The sequence below is a fragment of the Oncorhynchus tshawytscha genome, linkage group LG19 (genome assembly GCF_018296145.1).
Source record: "Oncorhynchus tshawytscha isolate Ot180627B linkage group LG19, Otsh_v2.0, whole genome shotgun sequence".
NCBI lineage: Eukaryota > Metazoa > Chordata > Actinopteri > Salmoniformes > Salmonidae > Oncorhynchus > Oncorhynchus tshawytscha.
The window spans coordinates 735,375-752,385 of record NC_056447.1 but is presented as its reverse complement, the minus strand read 5'-3'; the positions used below and the strand labels follow the sequence as shown (position 1 = coordinate 752,385).

The following is a 17,011-nucleotide window of genomic DNA, read 5'->3' as shown; positions in this document are numbered from 1 at the left end:
GGGTATGAGTGCTGATCTAGGATCAGTTTCATATCATAATAAATAAGATTATATGGACAGGTGGGGACCTGATCCTAGATCATCTCTCCTACTCTGAGACACTTTGTGGATACGGGCCCTGGTGAGAATCTAATTCACGCAAATACAAGACACAGCCACAGTAATCTTCCCATTATAGAATACTTCATAAATAGGCTATAATGGGAAGATTACTATGGCTGTGTCTTGTATTTGCGTGAATTAGACCCACTGGTCAGTCCAAATACTATTTTAAAGCTGCTGAAGACCCTGAAAGTTGATTCAGCAAATAATGTAAAGTGTTGAAAAAGTACAAACTGTCCACAGATCCTGTCCTCATTTGACCAGGCCATTGACATACATTATGTTTATGTACAGTATCAATCTGATCTCCCACTCCTGTGGGAAAGGAACAAGTGTACCATCTGATTGCCTCGACTGACGTTCCTCTTGGGTTCATTTTGCTTGCCTAATGTGATGGCAAATATAGCAACAGGGGCGTTGGCTGTCCCTCTCCAAACTTGAGCCTCCCTCCCTACCCCACAATTTATCCATTTCCTTATTAAGTGCCGGGTGTAAGACGTCAAGACATCCCCATTGGGGCCTCGCCTCCGACGCTTCCTTGTCCAATAGCGACCTTCCTTGGATCAAGTGTCACTATAACAGAAGGACATAATCAGGGTTGTAATTCTGCAGAACCTTACAGCCAGTCTCGGCCACCAGGGAGCTCACTTCTTCTTTCCGCTATTCTGAGGTAAGAGAGAGAGAGTGAGAGTGGTTGGAAGGAAGAGAGAGTGAGTGGAACAAGAGAAGGAGTGAGTGAGTGAGTGAGTGAGTGAGTGAGTGAGTGAGTGAGTGAGTGAGTGAGTGAGTGAGTGAGTGAGTGAGTGAGTGAGTGAGTGAGTGAGTGAGTGAGTGAGTGAGTGAGTGAGTTAGATAGATAGACTGATAAAGAGCTTCAGATCAAGTGCACCGTTAAGAGCTCAGGGCCCCCCTAGCTGTCTCCTTTCAAGAACAGCTGAATCCACACGTGCAAAACCACTGCCACTGTGTTGGAACACTCAGGCTTTAAAGCAGTCGGCTGCTCCATAGTAATGTTGAGGTCAAGGGTGAAAGGACCCACCAGGGGGATAGGGACAGGTGAAGGGAACATACAGGTTTCTACATAAGCTTCTAGCTTAACTTGATCAAGATTGTGGGTGTCTCTTTGTGCAAGAATATAATTCTTGAAAGCCACTTGGCATGTAAAATGAAGTGTCAACATTTTGTGTCAAGAAATGCTGGTATATGTGTGAAAGTCTGTTCTTGTTGTTCTTGTTAGATTAAGCGCTAAAAGTGACTTGGGTGCTACAAGGTTTCTGGGGGTGAGGCCTGGCTCCAACAGGCTGTCGCAAGCCTGGGATTTCAAAATGGTCCTCGAAGACATGTAGCTATGTTGTGGAGCTGATCCAATGGTTTAAATCAAAATGGAGGCTAAGATGAGGGAATCTTAGAGATATGCTCCATGTTACCTCAATGTTAGGATTGAGAACAGTCTTGTTAGCACTATACTGGTCTTTTGTGATGTGGTTAACAGATAGCTGGACACATATCTAGTGGACAGAAATGTTTGTGTGTTGTACGTCACAGCAAAGTCAGTGATAGTTTAATAGAGAGAAAGGTGTGACATTCTGTTATTCTGGAGACCTGTGAACTAGGAGAACGTGGTGGCACGTTGAACCTTCCATACTTATAGGCTAAACACATAGACACTCTACTAATGTTACAGGGCCCATTGAGCAATAGCCTGACTTGTGAAATCAAACCAGAAATCTATAGCTATGATAATATGATTGCAATTTCAAGAATCAACCTTTGACTTTCAGTCTTTCGCATTGTCAAACAGTTTCATGTTCTTCAATTATTCCCTATGTCCCCGTTTTTATTTTTTTATCTTTAACAAGTTAATACGACATAATGGAATCATGGAAAAGTGGCTGAAATGCCTATGAGAGGGAGATGTCTACATAAGGAAATGAAATGGGAATTACTGACACTATTCCAAGAGAAAGAACCTGATCTGTGCTTTGGAAATCGGATCCTGGACCCATTTCTTAAAGACATTTGCAGCTGTCTGTTTAGGAATAGTTGTAATGTGTGAGTAGGCCTCTAGGGTGGCCCAGTTATAGAAGTTATGCTTTACAAATGCAAAGGTGAAGTGTTTTGTGAACATCCTTGTAATGCACGCTAATCAGTTCAAAATGTGTAACTTTGGGGATTTATCAGATAATGATACATTGTCTGACAAGATAACATTAAGTTGCAAAACAAACTAAATCAGAAGCAAAAGGTTAGCCATGGCTTACTAAATTGGTCTAGAAGGGACCGAATCCCTTTAAAATGTTGATAAAGAGTTAGATCGTCATGTTTCTAAAGATGCATGTATTCTAGCACCTATGTTGAGGCATGGAATTTGACCAAGATATTAAGTTAACTTGAAGACCTTAGATTTTGACCTTCACATTGACCTGTGGTCTCATGGAACATGGGAAGGGAGGGGGGGAGAAAAGGCCATGAATATTTGCATGGGTACCTTCTCATTTATTGTCTGAGAAGCAGAATTGGCAGCGTGTTGAATTACAGTATATTCTCCTCACACTAATTAGAAAACAGATATAAAAATGTGCAGATTTAGAGCTTGGTAGATTCAAAAGCAATCCCTTTACAAATTCAGCAAATTTTTCTGTACTACAATTTATTCAAAAATGTCGGCAAAATGTTCCCCCATTAGGGTTGGGTTCTGGTAATGGGAGAAGACATTTTACAGTCTGGCATCGATCATAACCCCATGCTATAAATAATGCTAGTGACTTGAGTGTTGCCTCCTTGGCGTCTGAGTGAAAGTGTCTCTCTTTCTTCCCTTGTACCTCGTACCTCAGGTGCAAAGTCCACTGCCACCATGTCTGACACAGAGGAAGTGTAAGTATTGGCAGCATTATTTTGCATCCTCATGATTACCTCATCCAGATTTCATTTTGGTGAGTTGTTTTTGACTGCCTGACTAAACTTGCAATATCTTTTTCTATCCTTTCACAGCGAGGGTAAGTTACATTATTACTATGTTATTGCTCTGTATAATTATTGTATCTTTCCATGATCATAGTCATTTTAAATGGGTAATTGTTCAATCGTATGCTGAAACATTCTGTATGTTTTGTTAACCAATGCCTAACTGATTTCAATCCTCAATGTAGAATAGTTAAACGCAATGGAGAAACCTGGCTGGACTCCTTAGGTTTCAAGTTGTGTTCAAAACTGCCCTCTGTAGCACAACATGTAGAGAAAGTCATGACTTATTGATGAATGGTTTCAGGGGCCAATGTTGATAACAGGCCATCGACTAAATTGAGCATGATGCATTTAAATGAATTAACACATTCCTTTAAATGATTTTCTAAATGTCAGAGCACATCCATCCACTCGTCTGTTAGCAACAGGTCCCTGCAACTCTCTAGACCTTTTACAGTTATACTGTCCTCCTAGTTTGTACACATTCTGACTGAGTAAAAATGCATATCTCCTTTTTATGGAGGGCTATAAATCAATCCTATTAAACTATCAATGTTTTGTCTGCTCAAAAGTCTTCCCAAGAGACCTGATTTAACAGCACTTTGTGAACTGCCAGTTGATCAGCTATGGAGGACTGTATTGTGTATGCATACAACTGATCCCTACTGTACCCATATTTACAGTGTATAATATATATAGTAAATATTATATTATATACTGATATATTGGATGCAGACGGATTCTTTTGGTAACACTATTGTTTTACTCCTTTCTTTCTCCGAAATTGTTGTTTATATCCGTGGAGGCGAGGGAGAAGGTAAAAAACAATGACGCGCAGACAATGAAAATGTTCATGTCATCTATACTAATTTGTCAGCTGTGTCGTTCTTGATCCTCAGTGTGCTTGAGGATGTGTGTTCAACTCATTGGATCTTCATGTAGCTCATAGCATGTTGGATACTGCTAATGCTACCACTTCACCTCACTTCATCAGACTTTAACTTGAACATACAATATGGTCGTTACGGAAAAAGATTTACCTACAGAGTAAGAAACTACAGGCTCATGTCAGACTAGATATACCAAATTAGAAGATACCTCGTCGGCAAACAAACCTTTGTAATTGGCAGAAGTGTTTGTATAGTAGAAAAGTAGCAAGGTTAAAATCAGGTCCCTGTATGTAGGAAACATCAACACATTGTCCAATATTGCCTCTATAGATCTATTCATTGAACCCTGAACTCTTTCTCCTGCTTGCTATTTTCTCTGCCTCGTATAGCGCCACCCGGTGGTTACGCCCATGAACTCGTCTCCTCTTTTAACCTCCATATCGCTCTTCTGTTCTAAATAACTCACCATCTTTCTCATGCTTCCATTCATTAACCTCTCCATTCACCTTCCTCTCCCTGGTTACTCACTGCATGTTGTGTAGCCATAGCAGAAGAAGTAGTTGAAGAGGTAGTTGAAGAGGTAGTAGAAGAAGAAGTGGTAGAGGAAGAGGTAGAAGTGGCCCCAGAGGCAGCCCCAGAACCAGAGGCAGAGCCTGAGCCAGAGCCCGAGCCAGAGGCAGAGCCTGAGCCAGAAGCGGAAGGTATGTTGGCATGGGGTATTCTATCATCCTTTGAGATGCAGCAGTGCGCTCCACCTGTTACAGCCAGACAGACCTATGACTAATATAGCTAGGGATGTGTTCCAATGTCCATAGTAGCATACCCCTTAGAATCCAATACATTGGACATGTTTTATTATAAGTGGTATGCTAGTGTCGATAATGGGATACATATCCCTAGTGTACTTTCTTGTTCTACATTTACTTGAATGTAGTACCTTCCCTTCATAGCTGGCCAAGACAATGGATGCATGCACTGTATTATTAGTTGTATGTGATTAGCTATATGTTCTCATTTAGAATGTGCTAATAAATATGCCCATTTCCCTGTTCCGTTCCCGCTGCTTTTAGGCCTAGGACAAATTGCTTCCTCATTGCTACACAAAAAATGCTGGATTAAAATCAACCTAACAACCAGCGCTGGGTAAATATTGGACAGAACACACAATGGGTTATTTTGACCCGAGCCAGTTGGGTTGCGTGAATAACCCAACATGTTGGGTTGTGGTTATCCAAACAAGGGTTCATTTTACTATCAGTTGGGTATTTTTTTACTTTCACGCTGGGGTGACTTAGCAGCTGTGTCTTATTGTATGTAATCCTTCAATTATTTTCAGGAGGTGTGGCTTATTATGGCTGTGAATATTCAGACAGCCCTTACTGGTCACCCGTGAGAGTACATCTCATTCCTGTTCATCGTGTCAATGTTCAACCTTAACATGTGATAACTATACAACAGAACAGATCCAACAGGAATTACTTTTACTCTCATGGTTGGCAAAAAAAAGCTGTAAGCCACGCCCCTACTGAAGTACACTTCTAAACCCTTCTGACCCACTGGGTCATACAGTGCCTTCAGAAAGTATACACACCACTCAACTTTTTCCAGATTTTGTTGTGTTACTGCCTGAATTTAAAATGGACTAAATTGAGATTTTTTTGTCACTGGCCTAGACACAATACCCCATCATTCAAAGTGTAATTGTGTTTTTCAAAAAATTCTAAAGTCATAAAAAATGAAAAGCTGAAATGTTAATTAGTATTCAACCCCTTTGTTAGGGCAAGCCTAAATACGTTCAGGAGTAACAATTTGCTTAACAAGTCGCATAATATGGACTCACTCTGTGTGCAATAATAGTGTTTAACATTATTTTTGAGTGACTACCTCATCTCTGTACCCCACACATACAATTATCTGTAAGGTCCCTCAGTCAAGCAGTGGTTTTCAAACACAGATTCAACTACAAAGACCAAGGAGGTTTTCCAATGGCTTGCAAAGAAGTGTACCTATTGGTAAATGGGTAAAAAATGTAAAAAGCAGACATTGGTTATCCTTTTGAGCATGGTGAAGAGGTTCATTATACTTTGGATGGTGTATCAATACACCCAGCCACTACAAAGATAAAGACGTCCTTGCTATTTCAGTTGCCGGAGAGGAAGGAAACCGTTCAGGGATTTCACCATGAGGTCAATGATGACTAAAATAGTTACAGAGTTTAATGGCTGTGATAGGAGAAGACTGAGGATGGATCAACAACATTGTAGTTACTCCACAATACTAACCTAATTGACAGAGTGAAAAGAAGGAAGCCAGTACAGAATAAATGTTATCCAAAACAGGCATACAGTTTGCACTAAATTAATACTGCAAAATATGTAGGAAAGCAATTATCTTTTTGCCCTGAATGCAAAGTTATTTGTTTGGGACAAATCCAATACAACCCATTACCGGGTACCACTATCCATATTTTCAAGCATAGTTGTAGCTGCATCATGTTTTGGGTATGCTTATAATCGTTAAGGACTGAGGAGTTTTTCAGGATAAAAAGAAACGGGACGGAGCTAAGCACAGGCAAAATCCTAGAGGAAAACCTGGTTCAGTCTGCTTTCCACCAGACACTGGAAGATTAATTCAGCAGGACAATAAACTAAAACACAAGGTCAAATCTACAATGGAGTTGTTTTTCCAAGAAGACAGTGAATGTTTCTGAATTAACATCAAGTTAATTAATTTTGAATTCAAGCTGTAACACAAAATGTGGAATAAGTCACAGGGTTTGAATACTTTCTGAAGGCATAGTCTCTCAATAACCCAGCACCAATAACTCAGAAACAACAATCCAACCTTGCTCTTTTTAAAGAAAACAGCAAAACTAAGTGACCAAATGCCTGCAACCAAGCAGTTGGGTGAACCAAACAACCCAGCATTTTTTGAGTATATAGAATACAATTATATATATGCATTGGACTTTCAACTATAAGCTATAATAAGTCAACATCAGTGTATCAAAATATAGTGGATGTCTTGCACTCTTTATTCCCACTACTCTGAAAGGAGCAAAAACACCTCTGCTTCTACTATGAGCCTGAAAAGGCATAATCCTGATTACACTGTAGATGCACTCTGAACATGTGTTTGTTGTGACAGTCCCTTCTTAAAGTTAGAATCCGTAGTTGCTACATTTTTTGGATGTATAAATTCATGATATACACTGAGTGTACAAAACATTAAGAACACCTGCTCTTTCCATTACAGACTGACCAGGTGAATCCAGGTGAAAGCTTTGGTCTCTTATTGATGTCACTTGTTAAATCCACTTCAATTTGTGTAGATAAAAGGGAGGAGACGGGTTAAAGAAGGATTTCTAAGCCTTGAGACAATTGAGACATGGATTGTGTATGTGTGCCATTCAGAGGGTGAATGGGCAAAAGATAATATTTAAGTGCCTTTGAAAGGGGTATGGTAGTTGGTGCCAGATGCACCAATTTGTGTCAAGAACTGCAAGGCTGCTGGGTCTTTCACTCTCAACACTTTCCCGTGTATATCAAGAATGGTCCACCACCCAAAGGACATCCAGCCAACTTGACACAACTGTGGGAAGCATTGGAATCAACATGGGCCAGCATCCCTGTGGAAGGCTTTTGACGACATGTCAAAAGGTGTTCCTTATTTTTTGTATACTCAGTGTATACCCATTGATTCTTGATGAATATAACTTATAAATGCCTCGTGAGCTTAGTTCGACAGTTGTACCTCATCAGAACCCAAAATATTAGCTTGTTTTTCTCCAATGTGTGTAAACAATGTCAATGTAAAGAGACGGTATAGCTTTAAAACATGGTTGAAACTGTCATTTTATACCATGGATGGTCAGTCGTTGCATCAATAGCACTGTCTATGAATGTGAGAGTGGTTACATTTCTCCAGGGCCATCCCTCAGCTTTTACCCAAACAGAGGCTGGGTGGCGCTTTGTTACTGTTTCGACTAAGGATTCTAGTTTTAAACTGAGCGATACTTTGAGGTGCGTTTGTGTGAGACACGTTTACAAATTCATTATTGTACTTCCACAAACTGCTGAAGTGTCACGCACAAGTAAATCGTAGTGCTTATCCCAACAAAAGTATCATTTCCATTTGAAATATTAAAATGAGATGACGCAAATGCCGAAGCTTAGGTAGAGTCTGCAGCCTATGGCTTACTAGTCAGCCCATGTTGCCATTGCTAACGCTGTTTATTTTGCTTTCATTTTCATTGCTTGCTGCATGCAGAGGTCGTTGAAGAGGAAGGTATGTTGATTAAAGATGAATTATCTGTGTCACGCTGGTTGGTATATAGGAATGCGTATGTATATATTGTCCATGTCCCAGGTCTGAGGTCTCGCTGTATTGGGGGAATGTCTGCTCTGTCATAACTGTTTGTCAGATCTAGAATTACTGTGAAATTGGCTGACTGGTAGGACAAAGAAAAACTACACATCAGTTAATCAAATCAATTTTTTTAAATAGTGTATTTTGGGAAAGAAATAAGAAAAAGGATGGAAGAATATGAAATGCTAACATTTGCTTAATCGCGCAGTGACCTCACTGTTCAACCCTCCCTGCTATGCCCACTCACGATTAGCACTGCATGTACCAAACCCATAACAAGAGAAAGAACATGCTCTTCTAACAATGAAATCTGTGTTGTCTTGCTTGTGAAAATGGTGTGCGGGTCAAACGACAAACATGACACAGTTAGAACGTTTCTCTTTTAAAGTTAAACACTTTGCTTGTCTTTCAGCAGCAATATTTTTCTGTAATATAAGTAGACGTCAATTATTCTGAAATAAGATCACACTTTAGAAATAAATCAAGCACACATAACACATGTCCACATTCTTCAATTGTGTGTGCAAAGCTGTTTATGTCATATCTGAGATTTGGATTTTTCTTTTGGTGGTTATTTCTCTGCTGATTTTCATAGCACTAACAAACATCCACCCCCTCAAATTGAAAGCCAGGCATTTTTGGAATATCTACCGCAGATTTTTTTCTCTCCATTTAATGTAGAAACAAATCAAATATTCATTCAAGTAATGCCTGAATTTCTTTTTGCCTGGTAATTACTCATTTGCTTTATGCTGATTTGTACATATCTAACCCAATAACATGTACTTGTCCTCCTCTTCATTTCTTAATATACAGCCCAAAAGCCACAGTTCAAGTAAGTCATCATTTCATGTAACCCCTCATTTGTTGGTACACATTTCTAGATGTGTATGATTACTACACAGAAAATGGCTGCCTTCATATTTCCATTTCCATTTCAATCTCTCATAAAATAAAATACTACATTCTTAACTGTGGTAGTCAAAACCTTCAGCTGCCTTATTCTATATAGGCCTAACGCACCAAATATGCATTTTTCTTTCTTTTTTTTAGATATATATTTTGTTATTATTTCATAGTCCTTATTTCAGGTCAACATCACATCAATTTGTAAACATGTAGATATATTTCATTACAAACAAGATGACATAAAACATAACAAAAGCAAACAGAAAACAAAACAGTGACAGTAAAAAATAAAAAATAAAAAAATAACTGAAATTCAATTTCAGTTCTCTGCTGTCTTAAAGTGTTGCATTACCCCTAACATTATACATTTTTTATTACGTGCGTAAAAAAATAAACGTTATTTATTTTTTATTATTTTGCTACCCATAGATTCACTGTATTTTTATATTGACACTTCTCAGAGTACCAAAGATTCCTGATGGCGATAAAGTGGACTTTGACGTAAGTAGCCCTGCACACATCATGACCATCTGGAGACAGCTGGCCGGATAATACCAGGGCTAATGTCAGAGTTGACGACCTGTACTGAACACATGGCTCTACTTCCTAACCTTACAGGACATTCAGAAAAAGCGTCAGAACAAGGATCTTGTTGAGCTGCAGGCCCTGATAGATGCTCACTTTGAGCACAGAAAGAAGGAGGAGGAAGAGCTCATCGCCCTCAAAGAAAGAATTGTGAGTAAGAATGAATAAATGACATCACTCTGCATACACATGGGTCAAATTTGAAAATGAATACAAGGTCGTAAATAAAATCAAGGTTTTCTTATTGGACAAGTTCAGGTAGTTCACTCCTGCTTGCTTACATTTAGTTCCTGGTGAATACAACCATGACAAAATGATAAGACACTGCAATGCCCACTGGTGACCAAAGGTAATACAACCATGACAAAATGATAAGACACTGCAATGCCCACTGGTGACCAAAGGTAATACAAGCAACCATGTGTATCTGTGTGTCCGTCTGCAGGAGAAGCGTAGGGCTGAGAGGGCCGAGCAGAACAGGATCCGTAGCGAGAAGGAGAAGGAGCGCGCGGCGAGGCGTGAGGTTTGTGTCCTCCGCCAGCTCCACCATCGACCCCTCCGGGCGTTCTGTCAACATGGGACCGACAACTACAACACACTGACTCTGTGATCTCTAATACAGGAGGAGAGGCTGAAGAGGGAGGAGGCAGATGCCAAGAAGAAGGCTGATGAGGACGCAAAGAAGAAGTCTGCCCTGTCCAGCATGGGCTCCAACTACAGCAGCCATCTGCAGAAGGTGACCTAGCGACCAGCCAGTCGTCACAGACCCATAACGTTATGAATAGAAAAAAATGTTGCTTACTTGTATACAACATGTCATTCAAAAGGAAAAAACAACAGAAAAACTAAACAATGAGTTGTGTGTTTACATGTGTAACCGATGGACTCGCCCCTTGTAACCACTGCCATTCACTTGTAACAGGCTGACTCAAAGAGAGGTGGGAAGAAGGAAACGGAGAGAGAGAAGAAGAAGAAGATCCTGGCAGGCAGACGCAAGGCCCTAAACATCGACCATCTGAATGAAGAGAAACTGAAGTAAGAAGCCATTCAAGTAACAGGCTTGGGCTTTTATGTACAGTACGCTGTGTGTGGTGGTTTGTTTTGGCGAGGAGAATCAGGCCTACAGCAGGAAAAGTCAGGTACAAGTACAATAGCTTTTGCAACTGTCTCTCGTTATCTGAAATTGAATGCACTTTAAGAACAATCCAGCCAATCAGAATCAAGTATTCAACCTCATGGTGTAAATATGGAATCTCCACAGAGAGTTTGAACTCACAGAGTCATCTTGCTTGCTCTGCTCTAGGGAGAAGGCAAAGGAGCTGCATGAATGGATGCAGACACTGGAGTCTGAGAAGTTTGACCACATCGAGAGGCTGAAGAGGCAGAAGTATGAGGTATGTATCCGATGTCCTGGTTAAAGAAAAGAGAAATATACTATAAGTTATCCCAGAATCCACCATACATGCATACATACATACATAACATTACATACATACATACATACATACATACATTACATTACATTACATTACATTACATACATACATACATACATACATACATACATACAGCAATATGCACATCTGAAAGAATTGTGGACTGTTGAAGTTATGATATATTTTAAAGACACATTAAATTAAATGACGTAATCTTTTAATTTGACTCTAATCAAGAGCTCAGCTGATAATATGACTGGCTCCATTCTTAGAGCATATGCCTTTGTACACGACCGCATTCCCCCGTGGCAGTATGGACGGTACTGTTATTGACCGTGACCTGATAAAACGCTCAGTCACCACATGATCAGTTTTTTTCCTTAGGTTTTTACAGACATGGGTCATATAAGATATTTTTTACATACCCTGGAAAATTCCAAGTCTTACCCGAGTAAAATCAAGGGTGACAGCGGGCCACCAAGTCTCACCTCCCGCTTGGTGGCCTCAGCCACACGGCCTCTCAGATATGAACACAACTCTGCTTTGATATCTCCTCCAGGTCACAACCCTGCGTAAGAGAGTGGAGGAGCTGAGTAAATTGTAAGTAGAGCTGGACAGTTATCACAGCTCAGGGGGCTCTGCCGCTCCACTGCGGTGCATGGTCTGAAACTTAATGAGAAAGTTGCATGTGAAACTTAACACAGAGGCGACTGAAACAGAGCAGACGGTTCCACGGTGGGTCGAGAAGACAAGAGAAGACACCAAATTAAATCTGAATGAATATGGATTATATTCCACTCATTCGGGTTGAACACGCCATGTTACAGACAGGTTATGACACATGGCATACTGTACCATGTCATTCCGAAACATTCCAGAGGTATTAGAGTGTGTCTATGTGCAAGCACAATAGACTGAGACCCAATCATAGACCCATAGGGAACTGCTGAGTTAAAAGCCAGTCACTAGTCAATTCTGAAGAAATGGTGTGATTCACAGGTAAGTGATTCTGTCTGGATTTCATTCCCACTGAAAGAAAGTGACAGAAACTCAGTAGTGGTAGTGTCTGGCTAATCGTTTCTAACATGTCCTCCTCCCCTCAACTCTCTATCTTTGGCAATTTGGGGAGTCAATAATGACACACACACGCAGTCAGTTAGTCAGTCTGTCTCCTGTAAAATGCGCTGTTAAATGTGTCATTTCCAGGTCATCACTCCCAGGAACCGCATTGACATGTTACAGAAACAGTAAGTAATGTAGCTTCCACCCCTATATCTTTCTGCCAAAACTGTTCAGGACAGTTTATGTCAGTTTATGGCTGAAAACATTACAGTTTAGAATCCACCAATGAGATGAAATGCTATTGAGTTCATCTCTCCCTTCACTATCTGACAGAAGAAACCAGTTTGCTATAGAACAAGATTGACATTCATGTTACTGTATTGGCAAACATAGCCAACCATTCATTCTGAATTTGCTATGACATTACTTATTTAGTACTCTTGGCCCTTTGGACATAAAAACTCTTATACCTTTGGCAAAACACATATACAGTAGACACTGACAATCCAAAACACAAAGGATGTAGACCTACAACCAGGTTCAACAAAGAAAGCCGAGTTCTCGTGCATCACGTTCCTGAGCTGTAGTGTAAGTCTCAAACCTTATTTATTGGAATATACAGAGCATTTGAAATCTATTCAGACCCCTTGACTTTTTCACCATTTTGTTAGGTTACAGCCTTATTCTAAAATGTATTAAATAGTTCACACAATATCCCATAATGGCAAAGAAAAAACACATTTTTTATTAAGAATAAAACACTGAAATATTGCATTTACATAAGTACTCAGACCCTTTTTACTAGGTTGAAGCACCGTTGGCAGCGATTACAGACTCAAGTCTTCTTGGGTATGACGCTACAAGCTTGGCACACTTGTATTTTGGGAGTTTCTCCCATTCTTCTCTGCAGATCGTCTCAAGCTCTGTCAGGTTGGATGACGAGCGTCGCTGCACAGCTACTTTTAGGTCTCTCCAGAGATGTTCGATCGGGTTCAAGTCCGGGCTCTGGCTGGGCCACTCAAGGACATTCACAGACTTGTCCCGAAGCCACTCCTGCATTGTTTGGCTGTGTGCTTAGTGTCATTGTACTGTTGGAAGATAAACCTTCACCCCAGTCTGAGGTCCTGAGCGCTCTAGAGCAAGTTTTCATCAAGGATCTCTCTGTACTTTTCTCCGTTCGATCCTGAGTAGTCTCCCAGTCCCTGCCGCTGAAAAACATCCCCACAGCATGATGCTGCCACCACAGTGTTTCACCGTAGGGATGGTGCCAGGTTTCCTCCAGACGTGACGCTTGGCATTCAGGCCAAAGAGTTTAATCTTGGTTTCATTAGAACAGAGAATCTTGTTTCTCATGATCTGAGAGTCTTTAGGTGTCTTTTGGCAAACTCCGAGCGGGCTGTCATGTGCCTTTTACTGAGGAGTCTGGCCACTCTACCATAAAGGCCTGATTGGTGGAGTGCTGCAGAGATGGTTGTCCTTCTGGAAGGTTCTCCGATCTCCACAGAGGAACTCTGGGGTTCTGTTAAAGAGACCATCAGGTTCTTGGTCACCTCCCTGACCAAGGCCCTTCTAACCCCTATTGCTCTGTTTGCCCGGGCGGCCAGCTCTAGGAAGAGTCTTGGTGGTTGTAAACTTCTTCCATTTAAGAATGATGGAGGCCACTGTTCTTGGGGATCTTCAATGCTGCAGATATATATTTATTGGTACCCTTCCCCAGATCTGTGACTCGACACAATCCTGTCTCTAGGATGATCAATGGTAACTGGATGCACCAGAGCTCAATTTAGAGTCTCATAGCAAAGGGTCTGAATACTTATGTAAATGAGGTATTTCTGTTTTAGATTTTGTATAGATTTTCGCTTTGTCATTATGGGGTATTGTGTGTAGCTTGATGAGGAAAACATTTATTTAATACATTTTCAAATAAGGCTGTAAAGTAACAAAATATGGAAATAGTCAAGGGATCGGAATAATTTCCAAATGTACTGTATAAGACTCTGGTTCTCTTTAATTCATGTGTTTACGTTGTGGACATTGTCACATTGTCAAATGTTTCAAAAGCAAAGAAAATATATGAAAGCATCAAATCTGATCCTGAGGTAACTTTATATTTCTTCATTGTGAAGTCAATGAAATACCTGTCCAATTACTAAATAGTGTGCTTTCAACGTTGAGCTTTGGACTGCTGTTTCTTTGCTCTCTCAGTGTCGCATTCTAATTTCTCGAAGCTATCATGTGTTTTACTGCCATCAGGCTGTTAGCCTGATAGCCATAGGATGCGAAAAGAGATCATTTCCTCCATAAGGACAGAAAATACTCCATGAATCCTCACGAGCACAGTGGGATAGAACACACGGGTTTGTGAGAGAATCATGTTATATTTCCTTTGCTTTCATTCATTCCATCATCACCTCCATTCCATGGTAAGTGCTGCATGGTGTGTCGAAAAGGATAAGCATGACAACTCCATGACTTGTTTTGAGTGGTCTTTTGTGATTGATGATTGTTAGTTAGACCAATATTAGGACAGCATAACTCACACATTTGCATCCATATCTAAAGTAATTTGGAAGTAAATTCAGTAACTTAAAGTCCATGTAATTGATTGTCTCTTCATGGGACGTCTCACTCTGTTTCTCTGTCTTTGTGACGTTTTACAGCTCCAAGAAGGGTAAAACGGTCCGCAGAAAGTAAACAGTACCCTTCTGCTGCTTGGAGCCCAGACTGCCACCGTACTACCGGACACGAGCATAATGCAGCAACAACAACACACACTTACGCTAAGATCATGGCTCGGACACGACTAACACTATGTCTTAATGTTTGCATATTCACAAAAGATGTGCTACGGTCTACAGACGTAGAACGGAGCCATTAGCTGCTGTTGTAGGAATTATCCCTCACGCTCTCTCTCCCTGGACTGTTTGGTTCTCAGTATTTTTGTAAATAAAGTGTGACTCTTCAACCGTGTCTGTAGATCTGTTATTAACCAAACCCTCCAAAAAATGTATATATTTCTTGCACTGTAATTTTGAAGCAATTTGTTCATATTAATAATTATATCCACTCTAATAAGAGGCATAAGATTAGCTTGTGGAATGATTTATGCCTATGTTAGAGCAGAATAATTATTGCATTATGATTAAGGTTTCTTCAACATACCATTCCATCACAAACACTGAATATCAGAGTCATCCAAATGAGGTGTTCTGTCCCATTTTGAGGAAAAATGTAAGCATTTGAATTGCCATCACAATTAGAGTGAGTTAGATTGTAACCTCAGCTGAAATGTTCTGATGTGCAACAGACAGTAACGTAAGTGGTTCTCTACAGTAGCGTAGCACAGCCGTTCCAAACCTTTTTCGTTGCGGGGGACAACCAAATCACTATCAAAATCTCTAGGACCACCATTTGTGCCACGCCTGCTCCTGCTCTCTCTCCCTGGCCCTCGAGGGTGCCAGGCTGCCCAGCCTCACGTACTCCTGCCTCCATCATTACGCACACCTGCTTCCCTCGTCACGCACATCAGCGACTCATTGCACTCACCTGGACTCAATCACTTATGTTATTTCCTCCCCTATATCTGTCTGTTCCCCAGCTCTATTCCCCACTTCAGCTTTAATATGTCTTTGTATTACCCGGTTCTGACGCTGTTCCTATCCTGTTCCATGTCTGTGCTAAATTAAATGTTAAACTCTCCGTACCTGCTTCTCATCATCAGCGTTGGTTCTTACAATTTGCAGAATGCCATAATATTTTTAAGGCACGTGCAGTCTAATTTTATTTTGAAAAGATGTCCAAAAAATGTTATCATTTATTTTCCTTAGACTCCTATCGCCCTTGAAATGTTCAGTCTGATCATGTGGGCGTTAGGAAACAAATTTGGAGATATTGATGTAATAAACAGCCCTAATTAGCTGATAGGATGGTCTAGAGTACCCACCCTTACCCAGATGAACAGTCATTGGTCTATTGTAATCTAATCACATTGTGACGTCATGATGTGGGCCACAAATTCCATCTGACCTGAACAGGCTGAAATGCCAGCATACGTTTTTCAAACAGCTGTTATGGCCTAAACTCACCGAAGGAGAGTATGTGAGGCGTTTGTGATTTATTTTAGAATGCATTGTTTTGAATTATAATGACCCAACTGAAGCCAGGGGTGGGGGGTTTTCCGCTTTGATGCCTCGCTCAATTAGAATGTCTCTATTTTTGCATTTTTTTTTGCTGGCGATATAGTCACACAAAACAATAAAAATGTTTTCATTATTCACTTTTTTCTAGCTCATTTGCATGCTAAATTAGATCTTATGGAAACACAACATCGCTAAAAGCAAAGATGATTGAAGATATGGACTATCCTGCTAGCATACGGTCGCTACTCTGCCTGATCCATCCTTTACACCAGCCTTGCTCTGCTTTCTCCGCACGCCCGCTTCTGGTGAAAAGGACATTATCATCATTTTCTGTTATTTCAATTTCGATCTAATTTCGTTATTTTTTATCTCATAGTGTGGAAATATCTTCTTATTTTTTTAAAGCACTGCACTTTTACACATAAAATATCTTGGCAGTCAAATTTTGTAAATTTCAGCCGTGAATGTAACAAATTAAATGCGCATTATTATGATTATAAACAAATTGCTTTGTGAAAAGTAATGTAAAATCACATACCATACCATCAGGCCTAAT

The 17,011-nt window shown here is 40.3% G+C and overlaps 1 protein-coding gene across 4 annotated transcripts; it reads left to right on the top strand.

Annotated features, from left to right (window-relative positions):
• Nucleotides 1-666: 666 nt before the first annotated feature.
• LOC112218197 (troponin T, fast skeletal muscle isoforms) lies at nucleotides 667-15,281 on the top strand. Of its 4 annotated transcripts, XM_024378797.2 has the most exons (14): nucleotides 667-772; nucleotides 2,937-2,976; nucleotides 3,094-3,098; nucleotides 4,499-4,657; nucleotides 8,226-8,243; nucleotides 9,141-9,159; nucleotides 9,695-9,734; nucleotides 9,852-9,968; nucleotides 10,264-10,341; nucleotides 10,441-10,554; nucleotides 10,741-10,853; nucleotides 11,122-11,212; nucleotides 11,814-11,854; nucleotides 14,977-15,281. In XM_024378797.2, exons 2-14 carry the CDS (start codon nucleotides 2,957-2,959, stop codon nucleotides 15,008-15,010), a joined length of 849 nt encoding a protein of 282 aa, XP_024234565.1. In that variant the 5' UTR covers nucleotides 667-772; nucleotides 2,937-2,956; the 3' UTR covers nucleotides 15,011-15,281. The 4 variants fall into 4 exon arrangements, with proteins under 4 accessions (XP_024234565.1, XP_024234566.1, XP_024234567.1 ...); XM_024378798.2 differs by lacking the exon at nucleotides 8,226-8,243; XM_024378799.2 differs by lacking the exons at nucleotides 4,499-4,657; nucleotides 8,226-8,243 and adding an exon at nucleotides 3,872-3,883 and having other exon boundaries at nucleotides 668-772.
• Nucleotides 15,282-17,011: the final 1,730 nt, after the last annotated feature.